Source organism: Xiphophorus maculatus, chromosome 3 (assembly GCF_002775205.1).
Source record: "Xiphophorus maculatus strain JP 163 A chromosome 3, X_maculatus-5.0-male, whole genome shotgun sequence".
Lineage (NCBI taxonomy): Eukaryota > Metazoa > Chordata > Actinopteri > Cyprinodontiformes > Poeciliidae > Xiphophorus > Xiphophorus maculatus.
In genome coordinates, this window is record NC_036445.1 from 29,410,577 (window position 1) to 29,432,018 (window position 21,442).

The 21,442-nt window shown below is 39.1% G+C and overlaps 1 protein-coding gene across 7 annotated transcripts in view; it reads right to left on the reverse strand.

Moving 5' to 3' along the window:
• LOC102223298 (neurocalcin-delta A) overlaps positions 1-21,442 on the reverse strand; it is a 69,602-nt gene that overhangs the window by 3,248 nt on the left and 44,912 nt on the right. For 3 of the 7 annotated variants that reach the window (XM_023330504.1, XM_023330502.1, XM_023330505.1), the window contains 3 exons: positions 10,318-10,725; positions 2,457-2,562; positions 617-714 (listed from right to left, as the gene is read on the reverse strand). In XM_023330504.1, coding sequence (XP_023186272.1) covers positions 617-714; positions 2,457-2,562; positions 10,318-10,695 — 582 coding nt within the window. In that variant the 5' untranslated portion in view covers positions 10,696-10,725. Of the gene's footprint in view, positions 1-594; positions 715-2,456; positions 2,563-10,317; positions 10,729-21,442 lie in introns of those variants that run through there. The other 4 variants (XM_023330503.1, XM_023330501.1, XM_023330499.1 and 1 more) reach the window with 2 other exon arrangements.

Consider the following 21,442-nt stretch of genomic DNA (forward strand, 5'->3'; position numbering starts at 1 on the left):
GCAAAAGGTTTGGACACCACTGACCTATAACTTGCTGAAAAGTTATTTGTATGTTAGTTTTGTTTTATTTACACTAGAAACCGGATTAAAAAAAAATTTGGTGAGATTTTGTGTTTTTGCAGTGTTCACCGTTTGTTAGGCTGCACTCTGGGAAACGTTTACAATATGCTACAGAAAACGTGAATCTGATCAACCTAGACCTGCCTGTCTAAGCAGAGATGGTGAAAATACGACTTTAAAATAAAACTGTACCAATACACTTTTTATCCGATACAGTAACATTTCACAAATGGCTATAAATGACATTCAGGGCTTTAAATCGATTTTTCTGCAGGCTTAGCTCCAGCCTACCAGGTCACCTCCTACAGCGCTGCAGCTGAGCCCTCCCACATCAGCAGGGCTGGCTGCCGGGGAGGAACCAGCATCGTGGGAGAAGAGAACAGCTAGTGAGGCTGGAGCTCTGCCCTGCCTCGGCTACATCAGTCAGGTTTGCACGACTCTGAACCGATGAAGCGTTCCTGCGCTTCATCACCCGTCCTCTAACGGCCTCAAATGAACTTTTAGTGGAAGAGCCTGATGGAGTGTGAGGCTTACAGATCGCGGCGATGCCTCGGGTTTAGAACTGGCCGGCGCTGCTGGGGTCGCACTGCAGCAGGCGGACGATGGACGGGTCACTTTTTGCTCCTTTGATGAACTCTTCCAGAGACAGTTTACCTGTATGCACACACACACAGCACACACACACAGCAGCAGAAGCAAGAAAGCAGGAAATGTTTCAAATGATCATGTGAAAATTTGAGGATGAAAAAACTCAATCACACAAAAGAAACACTGACTTTTATGTGACTTTGGCAAAGTTACTTTCTTAGGGATTCTCTACGAGCCCTGGATTTTTAGTGCTCAGGAACGGCCACCAGGTGGCGGTGTTTGGATGTTTAAATCACCCTCAGACTCTGGCTTCTTCCATACAAGCTACCCATTCGTCCTCCTCCTCGTGAGAGGACAAAAAAGTACTTCCTCGTTCTGCTCCCTCACATCATGTCTGTTTAAACAGCTTCACACGTCACGTTTAAAGCATCACGGTTGATTCGCTTGGCTTGGTGTGTGTGAAGCTCACGTGTCCCAATTCTACCGTCACAAACCGTTAGGACTCTCAGAAAAATGTAAACAGAGGAAAGAAAGTCTGATCTTGGAGTGAGGGAGATTCCAGTTCCTGTTTGAGTTCAGCTGCAGAACTACTCTGTGAGATTTCAGAGGACGATTCTGCAAATTTTCAACAGGAAGTGGAATGAAACTAGCAACGTCTGCAACTGGCACAAAAACCGTTAACTGGCTCAATATATACATTTTCTCAAAACATTGTAACTGAAAGACACATTTATTGATCTGACTCATTGGATATCACATGTATTTATTTCTGGTTCATTTCCCTCCTTTATTAGTTCCTTAACTTCCCTTTTTAAATCCATTTTCATATTCCTGTGATTTCTTTTTACATTCCTGTGTACATTAGAGTCATTATGTCACTATGGAGAACCATGGAGAGTCATGGTGGGAATATAGCACACTGAAACAGTGATGGCAGCTTTGCTACGTTTCAATCTTTGAATTATTGTTGGGTTTTTTACATTTATTTTAATATTTTTCACTGCAGGTGCACCAATTGCAGTTTTCTGGCCGATTGCCGATTTTTAAAAAGAAACATTTTGGTGCCCTAGTCTCTAAAAAACTATATATTTTAAAAATACAAATTGTAGTACAATGATACATATTCCTATATGTAAAAAATGTACTAACTTCACAATTCTCAAATACTTGATGTTATTGCTACCTGAGCAGATAGCCTGACTTATTAACAAGCTAATAACAAAGCTACATTATTCAGTGCTTAAGTTGACACATCTTTAGCAGGTGCTTATTCTGCATATTTGTCCTAGTCCATACATGTAAAATCAGAATTGCATATGTATGTTTATAGATAATTAATACCGTAACAATCGATATTGTATACAGTCTTGGCCACAGTGGAAATAATTACAGCATCTCTGTTGTAAATTCAATTAATTACATCATCTTCAACTTTTCATTATTATTATTATTATTATTATTATTAATAATAAATTGCGGTTAAATAGTGTGATACCATGAAATTTTGGTCATTTTTCTCAGAGGCTATGATTCTCATACTGATCCATGATTAGTGTTGTGTGAAAAGAAAACTTATTTTCTTTATCATGTTTTTTTTAGTTGTTTTTTTTTTTTAGCTGAAACGAGAAGAAAGCCTCCTTCTGCTTCTCTTCAGATGAACTCTGAGACACCTACAGGAATGTTTCCAGCTGTGTTTTACAAACAGTTCATTAAACCAGTTCTTTCTGAGGGAGGCCACTGATCCCAGAGTCTGAGGATAATATATGAAGACCCAGTAAAAAAAACAATATTGTATAAGACAAACTCACCGTCTCTGTTGGTGTCCATCTGCCTGAAGATCTTCTCCGTCCTCTTCTCAGGCGTCGACTCGTCCTCAGGCATCTTCATCACAGACGACACCATCTTATATATTGCCTAAAGAAAAGGACACATTGCTGTTGGAGGAACATTTTAATGATTCATAAGGCAGCTCCGCTGTCTAAGTGCATCCAGGGCTTGTTGACATTTTATTGAAATGTTTCTCTTTAAAATCTTATTCACAGGAATTTCCATTGTTTCTTCTAACTGTACGCAGTACGTCACAAAAACATCCAGAAAGAGAGAAGACTGAAACAAACATGAACTCAGTTATGTTCCATGGTAACATGTATAAGCTGTGTGATTTCAGAAAACATTGAAATGATGAGAAGTCCACAGACGTCTCACCCATATTAAAGCAAAACTGTTTCCAGGCAGAAGAACTTCATGTCATTATGTGGCACAGCGGGTGGTGCTGTTGCCTAGCAGCAAGAAGGTCCTGGGTTCAAATCCCAGCCTGGGGTCTTCCTGCATGGAGTTTGCATGTTCTCCCAGTAAATGTGTGTGTTCTCTGCAGGTACTCCGGCTTCCTCCCACAATCATGAGGAGGCTGAGCTGACATGACTGTGAGGTCAGCTGAACACTCCAGGTTTAACAGTGTGTTTTGTGTGTAAAGTGTCATTACACCAGAATCTTTTCATTAGCAGAGCATATTAAAAATGTGAATTGAGTGTTATGACTGCAGCATGTGAAGCTTCTGCTGATAGAAAACCATTTTCAGAACAGCACTGACCCGACAACTGGAGAAGATATTGTAATAAACCATAATATTGTTGTTTGGAGACGCTTTTCAAGTAATACGATGGTAATGGAACAATAATGCAAGAACACATTCTTAAAGGTCAATAAACTTTCAATTCTAATGAACATTTAACACTGGAACGGCAAGACTTTTTACATATCCAAAATAAATAAACAAAAGAACCAAGAAACAGCAAATAAAATAAATTATAAAGTCTCTGTAGACAAAAACTGTCCCTTAAAATATGGGTCTACTCCAGACCAAAACACCAGACTGAAGACTTTTATCATCCAATTTTTTGTAGAAAGAGAAAAATGATAAATCATGCAAAATGGAAATAATTGCGTTTGTTTTCATTCACAATACGATGAACTGATTTGCTCCTCATTGCAACAGTTTACATCCCGTCTCATTCGGAGTGAACGAACATCATTCCAGTATGAAGCCGTTCTGCTGGCTCCGCTCCGCTGCTTTGCGAATGGACGTTCGCGGCTTAGGTAGACAAACGTATGCACGCACACAATCCCTGACAGACTATTTACCCGTGTTGTGTCGCCCCCTGCTCCGTGCTGCATGGCAGGCTGTTTGGCAGTAAACAGTGGAATCACAGCCCACTCTCTGTGCCTTTAATAGGGAGGTGGGTTTGAGGGGAATGGGAGCTGACATGTGAGCAGAGCAGGGCTGATTGTGATTACAGGCCAGCCAGAGCTCCATATAGGTGTTGATTATGCTGCCTATTACCCAGAAACAGGATGGAGGAGCAGCCGGGTCAGAGAGGAGCGGAGGGACAACCAACACTGACACTTAATATCAGGGCCTGATTTCAGCACAGAGCCGGCTCTGTTATTATCTGATGAGTGTTCAGGACGTTTAGCCAATGTCACAGTCAGCTGTCGGCCCTATCTGGAGAAACACACTCACACCGGATCTAGTTCCTAAATCCCTATAAGACAATAAGGAGTGAAATGATGGGAAGTGCACCGTGTGTCATCTTAACTCGATTTACTCTGAATTCATTCCCTGAGATCTCCAAATGCTGCAAATCCCCCAACAGGGAGCTGGTGTCTATTTGATGCTGTGTCATCTCAGATGTTTGTATGATCAAAATCACATTTCCCACTGAAGATGAGACGCGCCAACTGTGTGCAGAGTCTCGCCCTCAGGGGGCGCACTCACTCACAAATTCAATCAGTCCAGTTCAGTTTTTGTCTCTCTTTATGTAACTTCTGGACCAGAGCAGTAGGGCCCTTGTAGGTCGAGAATTGATCAAATTTCCAAATTTTGAGATTAATCTCAGAAATCTTCAAGACATAACAAGAACACTTCTGAGTTTGCAAAGTCAAAAAATTTGCTAGAAAAAAACTCAAATTGTGGAATTAAATTTTCAAGAAAAAAACGTCAAAATTTCTGAGTGTGAGAAGTCAAAGACTTTTGACTTTTAGAAAGTTTGTGTGAGGTTGAAAAGTCTAGAATTTGCCATATCTTGTGAAGATAAGGCAACAGACACTCACTTTCAAAATCTGATTTTAAATCAGTGTTAAAAAACTACGTCATTTTTACACATTTCTTGAGTTGTTGCTTTTCCCCCTCTTGCTTAAATGTTTCAAAACATTCAATGAATAAAATGTGCTGTTGGGAAATTAATAAAAATAGCCAGAGTAAGCAAAAAAGTTCTGTCAAATAATGGTTTCATTTATTAAAAGGGGAAGAAAAACTATCCAAACCAGCTATGTGAGAATATACTGTAGCTATTCCCTGTCAAATCATGCATGTTTTGTTCCAGTTTCACATTTTTACAGCCAAGCCTAAATAACTTCAGACTAAAAGAATCAAGACACCATTTAAATAGAACCGATCTGACAACATGAAGTAGGCAGATGTATCTCAAAAAGCAGCCCTAATACAAAAAAGAACTAGTTCTATATAAACTTGTCTCACACTTGTCAAAAACTATTTCTAAGTTTTAGAGTGGCCTAGTAAAAGTCCATAAGAGAAAAGAGATATCATTTTTGTCATTTATCCAAAAGAGACAATGTGACCTTAAACAGGCTGTTCCAGCTCGGACACCCTTGAATACTGAGAAAGGAAAACCATTCTGCAGCAGACTGAGTGGGTTAACTGAGGACTTTAGAGACTCATGCCAGTTATTGTAAACACTTCATGGCAGTTATTGCCTCAAACCACTTTGGAGGTTTTGGGGGCAATTACATTTTCACACAAAGCCACAGTTGATTGAGAAAATTTATCTTAATAAATGAAAAAAACTATTTCATTTATAGTTTGCTTTTTCTTTAACTCACATTTTCTTGGATGATATTTTTTATGATTTGAAAACCTTAAGAGGATCAATCCTGAAGGCGGCAAATGTTTTTTTCTGCCACTGTATGCCCTGATGAATAAAACCTTTGAATTTAAAGACTTCAGTGTTGCTGTTTTACATGCTGTCAGCTTGTGGAGCCTCTCTGAAATGTTCACCTTCAGCTCCCGTCAAATTCAAATTCAAAAATGCTTCATTAATCCCAAAAGGAAATGAAATATTGTTGTAGCTCATTAATTCAGATTCTTCAAAGAGTTATTGTAGATGGTGATGGCTGTTGGCAGGAAACATCTCCTGTAGCAGTCTGTATTATAGCGAATCTGAAGAAGCCTCTGACTGAAGATACTCTGTTTTCTCAAGGCAGTCTGATGAAGAGGATGGTCAGGGTTGACCATCAACTTCTTGATTTTATGAAGAATCCTTCTTTGCATAATCATCTCCATAATCACACGACCCACCATAAATTAACTCTGCTTATAACAATTCTGAAAAGAAAACACTGAATACCAAACATACCAAAGAGAAGCCAGGGTTTCTTCCTGCACATGAGGATAACAAAATGAGGCAAAAGATTTTTTTTTCCAAATCAATTTCTTTCAATATACATGTACAGTACATATATGCACACCTTTGAAAACATAAAGTATCCAGTAACATAGAACTCGTGTAAAAATACTTGGCAAACAGCGCGCTTGTTCCTAACCACAAAGCACAAAGCTCTCTTTCTAACGAGAGGAAATGCTAACCACACTGACTAGCAGTTGGGTGAACCGAACTGACTAGCAGCGGTTCTGCCTGGGTGGCTCAGTCAGAGTTTTAAGAAGTGGAAAGGCAAAAGGAAGAGTTACCATCCATCAGTCAACAGTGTCATCAGAGCAAGCTAAAGCCAGTCTGAACTGCTCTAGCTAAATGTGAATGATTCTCTTCCACTGAACTGCTTTCTTCTGCCTCACCAGATGACCTGTCTGAATGCCCCCTCCCTCCATGCCAGCAGGAACAATTATCCCCGCCCTGCACCCGTCTGCTCTGCTGACAGCACAGCCTTCCAGATGAAAGACATGCAGGCGTGAGATATCAACTGCTGATGAGTGGATGATGTGGCTTTATGCGTCTCTGTGTTCGGCTTTCGACCATTGTCTGAAGAGCCGCGCCGACTTTGATCTGTCCCATTCAATTACTCCCACAGCAAGGCTAATTACGGGCATCAGCAGCGTTTACACGCTCTCTGCAGGAGAGAGCATTAAATAGTGGGAGAGAGCTGGAGTTCTCCGTCACTGGCCAATGGCGGCCGGTGTCCAGCGAAACATAAAAGCATCAGTGGGAGGGATGGCAGGGTCCTCTGGGTGAAGCATCGGAAAGTGGCAGCAGTCACGCGGCTGTGGCTACTCATCACAAAAAGCAAAATCTGAATAGCAAGCTGTCCAAAATGAAGATTAAAAACAACAATCATTATGTCCTTCTAAAGCACGTAATTCAAACCAGGTGCTTTTTAATACCTAACATACTTCAGGTGAGTTTCAAACTGCAGGAACCAGAACCGAAAGCATTCGGATCAGATAAAGGTAAAAGGAGAGGTAAAAGGTACAGAAGACCTTCTTGCTGCTGTGTGATGCAGAAAAACTGCAATACTGAGAAGAAATGATGAATGTGCGATATATACTCAGACCCTCAGATCAGTGCAAACACAATTAATCACCGCAGGTTGGTGTGAAAGTTTTTTAGATAAATGGAATAATCAGGGGGCACGGGGCCCAATTTAGCTCTAAAATCGTCAGGCTTCCAACTCCACCTTTAGAATATTGAAACATTCCTTGTTATGCCAGCAATAAGTTGTTGAAATATTGAGAAATAAAGCATTTTGGTGGCACTGATAGTAAAAGTATGTCCTGTAAATTCGATGCCAAACTGCTTCACAAGATGCTCAGTATTCCTCATGTTAATTTTTTTACTGTATTTTGTTTAGTAGTTATCATAAAATTACTACTTAATTTTTCTAATATTATGACTTTGTTCTCATACTATTACTACATACAGTATTTCTCTCTTATCTTATTACAACTTTATTCCTGTATTATTTCTACTTCATTGTCCAACGACTATATTCTCGCATTATTATGACTTTATTCTAGTATACAATTTTTTTTCTTACTTTTTTTCATATTAATGTGATGATGATAAACTGACTGATTAGCATTTTTGCCACTGTTGTTTCTGTGAGAAGACCCACAAATATCAATATATTTCAAAATATGGTTGGATGCAGTTATTTATGTGTTGTCAAGTGACACTACTTGCAACCAGTGTGCTAAAAAAAAGCCTGTAATGATGATTATAATAATGGGAAAGTTTTATTTTAGACCAGTTCTTGGTCTAAAGAACCAAGAACTTTACTACATCCTCCTCTGATTGGATGTAGTAAAGATTTGTAGCAAACAGAGACTGGTGCATTTTGTTTTTATTATCTCTTCCATCGCTACGGCATTAGATACCACAACATATCATAATGAAATTTTGAATTTGAGTTACAGCTACAGTAAGAAGAAAATCCATTCTCTGTTAACTGCAGTTACATAATTTAGTAAATAGATGCAGATATATCTACTAGTCATGTTCTCCCTCGTTTGAGCAGGTAAGCCTGGAGAAAAGCTTGACACAAGAATCTGAGTCACTGCGTTCACCGCTTTAATCTTTGCAAACAGTTTAAGATTCTAATGGGAAGTAGGCAGAAGGTTGATGTCATTAGGCTGCAGAAGGAAGTGACAGGTCGAGGTGTGACTCACTGCAGTCTGGGTAAGGTTAAGGTAAGAACATGGAACACATGTCAGATCTCTTTCCTTTAACTTTCTGCAGCTGCCTTGAAAAAAGTGAAGGAGGCTTTATTTAAGGTTAAAATGTTCATACATGTACCAACAGGCATAAACAGTCACAGGAAACAATTTCACTGAATATTAGAAAGACACCGAGTCATAAAGTGATCAGGAAGTAAAACCAGCCGCATGAGCTACTGACCCAGCCAGAAGTTTACATACACTCATCATCATCAGGAAGGTCAGAATCATTTTGAGCTTTTGATGATTTTTAAAACTTTTCTCCACCATATAAAACATAAACTTAAAAATGATTCCACTCAGTAGTATTTAAGAACCACTACATTTGGATAATGTGTTTTTGCACCACTCCCAGCAGAGACTGGTTTAGGTAAATAATTAAAAAAGGAAGTGACATCAGCAGCTCACTGATGAAATCATATGGACTGAACTTCGCATTTATCTAGAGCCGCTGACCGCTCAAAGGGCTCGTACACTACATGTCTCACTCAGCTAGAATAACCCTACTTAACACTGATACACAGATCAGTAGACAACCTGGGGTCAAGTGCCTTGCATAAGGGCACAAAGGTCATTTCCTATCAGAAAAAAATGTCTTGGTTACATAAAAAACACCTAGGTGTAAATTTGCCGGGTACGAACAGTCTTAAGCTTATTAGTTAGTGTAGAAGAATCAAAAAGAAGCTATCCTGTGGGCAAAGCTCAGAGCACAAAAACGCATGTTTAACAAAAAGAAATTCACTCTAAGCTTTAAAATAAACAGAATTTAAAAAATTATCGACATTGTTGGCAATTTATTGCCAAAATAGAATATTTAATTCTACATTTTTGGTAAATAAAATGTGTATTTTAGTCACATTTTGGATTTGTAAAAATGTTAAGTAGTCTTTGGCCTATAGTTGACACGCGGATATCTGGGAAAACAAATTTTTATGCATTTTGATTTTTCATTAACGCAAAAAACTTCATATCACTAAAAATGAATATTTATAAAAACTCCGACCAAAGTGGAGATTTGACAAAATACTGCATTTGTGTTCATAGGAAAACAAAGATTTCGGGTCTGTGACAAATAATGCACCAATATATCCACTTACTTGCTTTGACATGATTCCCGGTCAACATCGTCTCGTCTTACTAACTTGATATCCTAATAGGCTATTTAAAAGTAGTTCAACCTATATATTTGTCCACATCAATGAACCTACTGGTGCCATGTTTAATTCCTGACAGGAAGTCCTGATTGCTTTGAAGCAATCTGATTGGCTGACAGGTTTCAGCTTTGCATTACACTTCCCCCCTACGGGTCTAGCATATTTAAAACAACATTTAGGAGCGGATTTGTCCGGGTTCATGTGGAAGAAAACGCTCCTTAAACCAATCCAGCGTGTGCCATACTATTTATTTAAACGATGTGGTGAAGACATTTGTTTTTATGAAGACCCGGCTATGTGTGGACAAGGCCTCAGAGTACTCTCTGCCCCTTAACGTCCACCTTTAAAAGCTATAATCAGATAGAACTTTAAAAACATGGTGTGGCAAACAGGGCAGTGGCAGTCAGAGCTTAGAGGCAAAAAGAGTTTCTACATCGACGAAACATGTCATTAAAGCATAGACGCATTTCAATGCTCGCTAAAAGCGGGATCTAGAACGACTTATCTCCCAGAAGCCACGTGGTAGAAAGAGCCACAACCAGCTCCATGTCTTTCAGAACTTCCTCTCACTTCCTGGGTATTCTGTTCTTAAAATATCAGCAGAGGCTCACAGTATCAAACACAGACTGTGTTACGGATGCAGCTACAGCGCTGTTTCTTAGACAAAGTTCTAGTTTTTACATGTGTTCCGTCAGTGAAGGCACAATCAGGGAATTTTAGAACGCTTTCTGCACTGTCTGCAGCTGGTTAAATATGATGCGAGACACTCACCTGTACAATCTCCAACATCTCAGCTTTACTGATGTACCCGTTCCCGTCCAGGTCGTACATACTGAAGGCCCACTTCAGCTTCTGCTCCAGCTTGCCGCGGGACGTCACACTCAAAGCGATGATAAACTCCCTAAAATCTATTGTCCCGTCACCGTTGGCGTCGAAAGTGCGAAAGACGTGCTCGGCGAACTTGGAAGCGTCTCCGTACGGAAAGAAGTTCCCGTAAATCTTCTTGAACTCCTCCATGGACAGGTTCCCGCTGGGGCAGTCCCTCAGGAAGCCCTTGTACCACTCCTGGATCTCGTGCTCGGTGAAGTCTGTGCTCTCCAGCAGGTCCTGCATCACCTCGGGACGGAGCTTGCTGTTCTGCTTCCCCATGTCTGCTTGTCCTGTCAGTCACTCAGCTCGCTGCTGGGTGGGAGACACAGAGGAAAAGACGGTTTGAATTCAGGACGCCACAGTTAGCATAAACTTCAGGACTTCTAGCTTTCATCTCAGGAGAACAGCTCAAAGTTTACATGTTCTTTTGAAATGTTGAATTTTGATAAATGCATGTTACGCAGGTCTGAAGGTGAGGAAATAAAGGTGGATTTTGTCTAACAAGAATCTGTCACTTTTGATGCGTTTCTGTTCTGAGTAGTTCAAGTGTATTGGGATCAGGAGTGTGGAATTAGCAGTGGGATGGGCAGTTTTAGTTTGTGTGATGTTACTTTTTTATATAAATGTTGATACTTTCATACAATGACCATCTTCAAATGAAATTTTCTCTACAGTCATATTCAATAAATTAGAATGTGGATTCGGATGAAGCTGAGTAGTCAGGTAAACAAATCAAAAAAACACTTTTACCTTTAAATTTGTGACTTTTCACAAATTTAAATTTTTTCAGATTTCAGACTTTTTTGTTAGATTTCTGACATTTCTTAAGATTTTCTTTTCAATTTCTGACTTTTCTTCTAGATTACTGAAGAGTGTACAGTGTACCTTCTGAACATGCTTTTCTTTAAGCCTACATTTCTGTATTAAAAGATCTTGTTTCATTGGTCTGAAGCAATGTTTTAATATAAATATGAAATTTTCATTAACTGCAATCAGAAACACCGGTTTTCAAATATCTATCTGTGTGTAATTAACCTACATAAAGTGATAAAGTTCTGGAAATTAATTAAACTTTTCAATAATATCCTAATTTATAGAATGGATATTTATGAGGGTCACCAAATATTACCTAAATGAATCAGAAAGTAGGCCAAGCTGTGAGTTTGACTTTCCGTTTCAAGAATCCTGAGGTCAGTGTCTTCATCAATGCAGGTAGCTCAGATTAGTGTGAAATTAAGCAATGTTATTGGGTCGTTGTGTGACGTTGATTCCATAAATGTGGTGCGGTGGACATGGTGTGTGAGAACCGAATCAGTGTTGTGGCCGAACCTTTCAACGTGTCCAAATAATATAATCTTTGATTTAGCTGGAAAATGATTTTCCTTTGCTACTGTGTATTACTACACCACTGAATCAAAAGATACATATCCAATAATGTGGCAGGACCATTACTTTAAACATAAATGATTAATTATGAGACTTTTTTCCAGTTAATTTTTCACTACATCCCAATGCTCAGTTTTTATCTGCTGCTTCTGACTGTTCACAATTCATTATAGGCAACTAGAACCAGCAAAAGTTTGCTAACATAAAAAAAAGTGTTGAAATGTGAGGCAGGAAAATGATCTACTTGAATAGTTAAATAGGAAACTTCACAAAGGATGACCCAAAAATGAAAACACCTCAAAGACACCCTCCTTTGGACAGAATAAAATACAAACTTCTGGAGCTTTCCATGGGAAGCAGATCTGTGTACTCTGAGTAAACACAGCACCATATGCACACCGTGCCTTTAATAACCCCATTAAACTCTCTCGATTGAACACCAAATTAGGCTGAGTTGCACAAGAAGGAAAACGTGGTGTCATCAAATATTACGTAAGATGAGGTATTTAAACAAGATCCTCCACATTAATAAACTCTTGAGAAACTATTTCTCCCCATCCAGACGTTGCCTACAGTGTTTGTGTTTGCAGTTCAGATCTTCATGCAGCTTTACAATGCCCATTTGTGCTGTTTATACTCAATTTATAAGTTCTTGTTAAATATCTATCAATATTTGCTTAAAATATTCACCCAGACAGGATGGCCACCAAGCATTTGATTGAGGATAAAGTGACACGTCGTCTTTCAGGGAACACTGGCTGACTGCAGGCTGACAGTGGAGAAAGGTCAGCTGGAAATTACAGTCATAAAACATCTCAAGGACGAAACCTCAAAGTACTTTATCACAATAACTCGCTCACTAGAAACTATACAGTGTTTCATTTTCAAATCAGCTTTACGGTGACATCATGGGCAGAAATTCCCAAGTAGCTCCGTTCATAAAAATGCTTTGAATCTGTATTTTTGTTCGCACAGCAGTGTTGGACTTCTAATGAGAGACATGAGCGACGCGGACAGAAAGTCAGCCTGCTGAGATCAGAACAGTGAAAAGAGGCACACTGGTGATGACTTGAGCCTTTTTCTCTGCTAGCACAAACAGGAAGTGTCTGGTCATAAAGAGATTGTGCTCAAATATTGTCTGTATCTTTTTGTGGCGTTCAGGCGTTCATGCTTGTATTGAAATAGCTCTTAATTTTTCGCAGCAATCCAATGCAATTAGGAGTGAGAAACAGCTTAATAGCCGACCTCTTTGGTTTGCATACACCTCAGTGTTTGAGATTGCATTTAAAGTAAAAGTGTCAGGAAATGAGTCACTTGTGTCCACAAAACCGCAGTGAATTAAAGGCTGCAGTTGGAAACCATTGGAGATGAAATCGACTGCACTGGTGTTGGAGTTCACATCCCTTCAGTGGCTGCAGCAGTCTCACTTTTTTAACATCAATGTTGACCAGTGGACCACTTTCTCACAAATTTGCTCTGACTTTTTTTGTGTTATGTACATGCAGATATACACAGAAATGTAAGCAGCACAGTTCATATATATATATATATATATATATATATATATATATATATATATATATGCCTGTGTGGGCGTCTGTGTCCAGTGTGGTTAGCTAGGTGCTTTTTGTTTTTTTAGAATGATGTGGTCTACAGACTGATAGCTTTGATGTTGCATTTTTAAGCATTGTGTTTCAGTGAGATAAGCTAATGTCTAAATATTCACACAAACAAGGTTCTGCTATGTAAGTGTATCAAGTAAAATGTTGACTTTTAACTATTTTTCAAGTTGTTTAAAGTGGCACCCATGTTTGGAAGACTTGCATAGCATCTCATTAGTTCCCTTAAACAGATTTCTGACCGTAAAATACAAGGTTAGGTACAGACAGTTGACTGCGTTTAGTTTTTCAGTGGTCCAATCAGTAGTTGTTAAGGGAGATCACTGAGAACAGCAAATGCTGCTTTCACGGTTGTGCTGAAGGATCAGAGAGGAGGTTTTCAGGCTGTAGGGACAAGCCGTGTCTTTACACTCCCATGGCGAATCAGACGGAAGCGGAAAGTTGGGAATGACAAAGCGTCTAACTGACCATAACATCCCTACGCCATGCTTCTGCTATGGAAAAGAAATGAACAAAAACAATTAGTTCTCCATATGGAGGCAAAAAATGTGCACGCACTGAATTTATCCTGATTTGTTTAGCTACTTTAAGGTGTTTTTCTTGAATTCCCTAGAGTGTAAATAAATGTTACTCGCTTAATTTTTTTTACATGCTTTTACCAAAAGCTACTAGAAAGAATATTTCATCCATAATATGTCTTTCCACAGCGTAAACAAGATGATGGCTTGGATTTTCCTCAGTGGTAACATTTCAGTTTGTTGCCAAGCTCTGTAACTATGAGAGTTCCCACCTGACAGTAAGTACTGACACCAAACAGCTCAAACACACACACACACCCACGCACGCACACACACACAGTCACAAAGCTGTTATCACCGACCCTGGGTGCTTTGTGACCTGTAATGATCCACTCTACCTGCAGCCTGCAGATATACTCCTGTTCCCACTCCACTGCTTTTGATGACATCCTCAGCCAACCGAGGTCGCTGCTGCAAACCGATCTGTGTGACTGCGAGGACTCTTTGTGTGTGTGCGTGTGTTTGTGTGTGTGTGTTAGTGTTAAATGACTAAAAAGCAAAATTCCTCAGATGGTTGTTCAAGGAATTTATTTATTTTTTTTGCTAAATATACTAAATACTGTAACTGTCAGGGACTTCAATGAATGCAGATAAGACGCTGAGTGGACTTGAGGATACCGAAATGTCAAAATACTTTAGATAATTTAAAGAAAAATTAAGCTAATCTTTAGAATACAATATAAGCAAGTTTATTCACACATTTATTTTTTTCTGTCTGAACTCTGTGTGTTTTCTTATTGTGCTTGAATTCCTCTCAGATCTATCAGTATGAAAACATCAAAAGGCAATGTGGCTGAGCTGTCACTTTAAAACAAATACACCACAATCTAAGCAGCTAGCTTAAAGAAATAATAGGGTAGTTAGGCTAGATCGACCTGTTTTGTCGGGGTGTGTGTGTGTGTGTGTGTGCTGAACTCGTCTCTGATAAGTGTGTTGTATCTAAGAGACTGACAGCAGCTGACATTAAAATGAGTAGGCATCGCTGAGTGCCAGGACACGTTTCTGTCTTTCAAAGCTGACGTGAGCAGGAATCACCTCTCATTATCGGTTCCAATGAAGCTTCTGGAGGCTCTTCTAATACAAGGTGTTGGTTTGCTCACTGACAACGAAGGGACAGTTCCTTCTTCAGATGACACTTGTTATTCACACACACAGTGTAATAAAAGCACACTGTTGGCAAATGCAATCTGTGACAAAGATCTCAACATCTGCACATGTGTCCTGTGGTTTAATGCAGTGATTTTTGAAAGTGGAGGGAGCCGCTGTGGGAGCCTCAGAAAGTTGGAGGGAAGATGAAGAGAAAAAACAGAAAAAAAAAACAAATCTCTTGAATTGAATTTTTCATCATTGTTTTAGTTTTGTTTTTTTTAAAATAATAATAATAAAAAATAAAACAGAAGTTAAAATAACTGATTTAAATTTTATTTCTGATGCTCATTTTCTGATTGGTTGCCAGCCAAATTCATCAAGCGACTTTTGCTCCGCAAGCTAGACTAGTGAACACAAAACGGAAAAGGCTTTGTCAAGAAAAAACACTGAAGGAACCGACTCTGCTGCAAAAAACACAACTGTGGGAATCAAATGAAAGTTGATGTGATTAGTATAAAATATTGCACATTTTCTTATAGTCAAGAGGGAAAAAATTATCTGGTAACATTTATAATATATTATCTAATGAAAAGAAGTGCCACAGAACTAATAATCCATCGAAAATCAGAATATATGAGGCAGCATTTATGCTAAATGAACGTAATAAGTATTGAATAGTTAATCAAAATCATTCTAAAAGTTGATGTTTCTTTACATATTTTGTAGCATTGTCTGTGAGTTTCAACAGGAAGAGGGTAATGCTCTTTCGGAAACAGTGGCATGGAAAGATTTGGAGGTTTGGTCTAATGAAGCTAAAATAAAAGCTTTTAACTATATTTACAAAATATTAGCAAAATTTATTTATTTTTTGTACAGTTTTGGCTTAATCACTGCTCTGAATATGTTATTTCAGCAAATGGCCTGTTTGAGACTGTATGTTAATCAATTGATGAATTGTTTCAGTCCTAGTTCTAGTAGTGTAACACAGTGTGTAACCAGCCCACAATGCTGTAAAAAAAACATAGAAACGGCTGCAGGTGTACCAGCTCAGATTTTAAGTTTGACCCTTGAACGATTCAGTAATTCTGAGAAGGTTTAGAAGGACGATCTGCGATGTTAGCATCATGGTCTGGGAACATAAGCATATCAAAAAAGGTACATTGAATAAAATGGTGTATATCAATACATCATTTTATTGATATACACAACATCTGGACACAAGTCCTATGGTTTAATGCAGTGATTTTTAAAATCTGATGTCTAAGAAGTACAAGTTATTACATATTCAAATATCAGACCTGTTGTGTAGTGTATTACATCAACAAAGTCAAACAAATCAATTAGATTTTGGTTCTTACTCAAGATTTGACATTTCGGTTTGCAAAACCCCCATCAGTCTTTGTACTTGTACAACATTTTGTCCAAATCTTGAGTGATTTTGTTGATTAAACGTCACATTTTGTTTTTAAAGCAGCAGCACTAGCTGCTCAAAGCGACTTGAAATCCCCTCAGTCACAAAGGGCAAACATTTAAATCAAACAGCTTTTCAGATTCAGACAGGAACACAAGCGCCCCCTGGCTTGGATTCAGATGTTCATCTCAACATCCTGACCCACCAGTTCAGAGGCAGAGACTCTTCTTCTGTAGAGACTCTTGGGTTTTATGTAAAGCCCTTCTGAGTCTGTGATAAAGCTGTTTGAATATTAGCAAGATTGGGTCTGGTAAGCTACCAGTAAACAGCCATGAAGACTAAAACAGATCAAATGGCAGACAGCACTAGGCAAACATTATGTCTATGTTATGTATGCCTCATGTTTTCCTGAATCATGTCTTTGTTTTCCTATGTCTCTGCTCTGCTGATGACCTCAACAAATCTTTTCTCTCTGCCATTCATAAATGCCTCATCACTTTCTCACCCTCCTGCCTACATCTTCCATACTCTTTATCCTCAGATTTAATTCAACCTACATGACCGTCTCTCTCTTATAAAGCAATTTCTCTGCTGTTACCATAGCAACATTTGGCAAAATCTCACAGCCATTGATAAGCTTTCTAGCTGAGGGCTCCGCGCTCACATTTGAATAGAGGCACATGCACAAACACCCACAACTTTAAATATATTGTAAGATAGCACAACCAGTGAGGTGTGTGTATGTGTGTGTGTGAGGGGGCGTGTGTGTGTGTAGGAGAATATGTGGGTGTACAAATTTGAGGTGGGCAACAAGTACACAAATGTGATCCACTGTTATAAAAATTTATAAATATATATTTTTTAAAAAAGCGTAGCTGTGAAGCAGCCAGTCATGTATAATGGATCTGATATCAGTGCTGAATTACTCACTCAGAAGATCAAATAGAAACAGTGATATCATACACAGACTGGATGTGTGTCAAGACTGATCCCAGTCTCATCCAAATAATGAGTCACAGCGAAGTGGAAATGCTTCTAAACAGGAACGCTTCAAACTTCCAGTGCTCTCGTTATTTTTAAGCTGTAGGAATTTAATTTGGTGCAAAGTATGTAAAGCAGCTGCTGCAAAGAGACTAACAAGATTTAAAGGGCCACTGCACAAGGAGCAGAATAGGAAACGGAACATTACCTACCTACCTACCTACCCACCTACCTACCTACCTACCTACCTACCTACCTACCTACCTACCTACCTACCTACTGTTGAGACGTTTACTCCAGACACGCACCATACAAGCATGCACACACATCTACGGACACAAAGATTCTGCACAAAAGCCTTTTGTTTCATACGGACACTTTCTGTAGAAACGAAACTTAACTTTAGCTCATCGTCTGACCACTAGGTAGTGACGTAACACACCAGCAGACCAGGAGGCGGACTTTAGGATATAAGCAAGGTGTCTTCCGTGTTTGAGCAGATGCTGTATAGATTCGGGCCTTTACACTTGACATCCACATAAGCCTGTAAGGGTAAGCGTCTCTTTCTTTTTGGCGCTAAAAAGAATAAAATAAGTAAACTCTGATTGTTCTGTGTTGGCTGATTTCCTGTTTGTGTGCTCACATGTTTTGGGTTCGTCGAGTTTAAATCACAACACTACCTACCTACAGTATTTATCCACCCACCCCTAGTGGGGTTGAGAGGGCTGCTAGTGCCTACCTCCACCGGTCAATGGGCAAGAGGCAGGGTCCAAGCTTGTGAAGCTGTTGGTGTATGTAAGTGTGCTGTGCTGGTGCAGTTATTAAATAAATTTGTAATTCAGTACATTTTATGTCTGTTTTAAACAAAGAAACATTTTAAGTTAATTCAGCTGTTTTTCTGTATCGGATCGGCCGATACTAAACCTCAGATATCGGTATCGAAAGTGGAAAAAGTGTATTGGTGCATCCCTAATGTATTAGCTTTGAAATCCAAACCATACCACTATAAAGACAATATTAAGAACTGGCTGTGGCTGCCATCACCAACACTATGGAATTTTATATAGTCATTTAAATGCAAAAAGATTTACGTTTTCAGTGAAGTTTGTTTGATTCAGGGGGTCAGAGGTCAGCAGCTGTAACAATCCAAAAGTCAATTTGGATCCCACAATGTTTCCTGAGCTGTAAAACTTACAAAGCCAATAAAAAAAAACTATGTACAAATAGTTAAAAAAAAGAAAAAGAAAAAAGGAAAAGCTATTGCTATACTTTTAAGTCTCAGAAAGAAAACAGAAAATTCCTTCCGTCCATCTGTCCAGAGATTTGACTTTCTTCGTTCCTATCCACAATAACGGCTAATTTGTGTAATATTATTACATTACTAAGAAAGGGTGCGGATTAAAATGAACCCTCTTTTCTGGCTGCAGACCCTGGGGAGTCCACCCAGCCTTGGACTGAACCACATCGATCCTCAGTGCTGGATTTGAAGAGCCTCCAGCATCGGGCTCTTGACTCCAGCTGTGCTCTAATCCCCTCAGACAGGAGAGGATTCTGTCAGACAAATCCAGCCCAAATCACACACACACACACGCACACGCACACGCACACGCACACGCACACACACACACACACACACACACACACACACACACACACACACACACAACGGTTGCGCATGTCCTACAGCTGGAATATATGATGCAAAACCTGTGATCAAATGTTTATATGAAGTATAATTACTTCATCATGGAATTATTTCTTGCACTCACAAAAACACATTTTAGTAAACACAATCTGATTTTGTTTATTTCAACATAGTTAGAGGCCATGTATAAAATATGAAGACGGAAAAAAATGAAAAACCACACAGGAGGTAATGTAGTTATTTGACTGTGCTATAAAGTGGCACTATGAGCCTGGAAAATACATAACACTGCCCCTTTAAGCCAACATACATTAACCATGGGTGCATGACACGGGTAGAAGAGAGAAGGGGGAAAATAAAAGTGAAAATAATAATAGAAAATAATAAAATGTCTAATGATAGGATGATTCTGTCAACCTGCATAAAAGATAAATATCCCTATTCGCTAGAAATGAATCGCTGCAGCCATTCCTTTCGATTTGGCTACTTAGAAACAAAGGAGCCTATTTCAGCAGGAGGAAAAGAACCCACTGTCATCTACGATGACAAGTCTCAACCTATAGCCATTCTGCAACATTCCACAGCTTCAAAGACAAAAGCAGAAGAAGAAACCTCTCCCATCAAAACTTCCTGCCAAAGGCTCGGGCAAACGAGGGGAAGCCACTGAGACAGACGCTGGCCAGCCTCCAGCCAGAAGCTGGAAGCAGGGTGACAGTGATGGGGGTGGATGAGTTTTGTATGAGTTGGACTGAGGCCAGATTTTCCAGGATCTGAACCTTTGTTCGTTCCCTGTTTGCACTCACAAGCAACCCTCTTCTTGGAGAAGAAAAGTGCATGCGAGCGCATGAGCTGGTTTCCTTCCAATCAGCAGCGAACCCGACGGCGCAGGCTGTGTCTGAACTCCTGTCACATCGATTGTTGCTGCTTGCTGGTTGGTTAGCTTGATGCTGCCCACAGTGGATATTTTCAGCCTTTACACTTTAAATGGCCTCTTTAGCCATCATTAGGTTGCTATAGTAACAGACTTGATAGAAGGAGTTGGAGAAGGCAACCAGATGAAGTGCCTTATTGATTCAGGAGAGTAAGAGTGAAAAGCTAAGAAGCCTAGATGACAATGTTATTCAAGTCAATTTCATAATCAATTTAAGGCTGTTTAAATTGAATCTGGGAAGCAACGGCAGGAATATCTGTGGAGCAGCATATTACAAAGAAATATTCACAGGGTTTCTGCAGGTTTTACCAAATCAAACTCAAGACTTTTCAAGACCATTCTGAATTAAATCTAACACCCATCTTGTGACAGAAATGTACAAAATGGAAAATTATTGAGGAAGAAGTGGTACTACATATTAAGTTAACTATAGATCTTGTCACATTCTTACTTTAGTTGAAGACATTAATGAATGTTTTGTGTATTAGCAGGTATACTATGCCCTAGTTAGCTAGCAAAGATATAGCTAGCTGCTAATAGCAGCTAGTTACCAGTAGTTGTAATCACAAAAGGCAATAAAGATGTCTGCGCACAGCTCAAACTTTGCCAGACAGAAAAGTCCCACACTAGCAAAAAAAAAAAAACAAAAAAAAAAACGAGAAAGAAAAAAAAAACTACATAGAATATACAAGCTGAAATAATCCAGCGAGGACCAAATCTAAGAACTTTGACTAATGTATTTAAGTTGAGACATTTTTAGGCCTTAATTTTGATACATGAATTTAAGACATTTTAAGGATATTTAGCTCAGATTAAGTAGCTGGTGTTATTCATTATTCATTTATGCTTAACCTGATGAGCAACACCAGATTTTACTCAAAGACAAATCTTAAATGAAGAAAAAATTCTAATTCTCAAGAATCTCGTTTTCCTACTCCCTATTTGTTTTGGAATCATTTAAAAAAATTCTGAATATTGAAAAGAACAGATTTTTGATTCAAATGCATGAATGAATTGTTTTCTGGAACATGCAGAGTGAAAGGTTCTGGAAGAGTTTTCACACAGGTCTCAACAAGGATGTGTGATGGAAACGGTCAGAGAATCATCAGTTAGCTCAAAAATGAACTGGACATAAAACAGAACGAAGCATCAACAGAGCATGAAGAAAAGATTCAGGCAGTCTGCAGGCACCACACCGCACGGACTCATGACAAACGTGTTCAGAATCATCAAGAAAGGCTATCATGCTACCTTCATCAATGTAGCCCCACTGGCAAAGGCGTTCTGGGCGAAACTACTCTTAGTGGACAGAGCCTCCTGCTGCATCTGTAAATGTAACCTGAAACTGTATTACACAAGGAGGAAGCCATACATCAACTCTGCGCG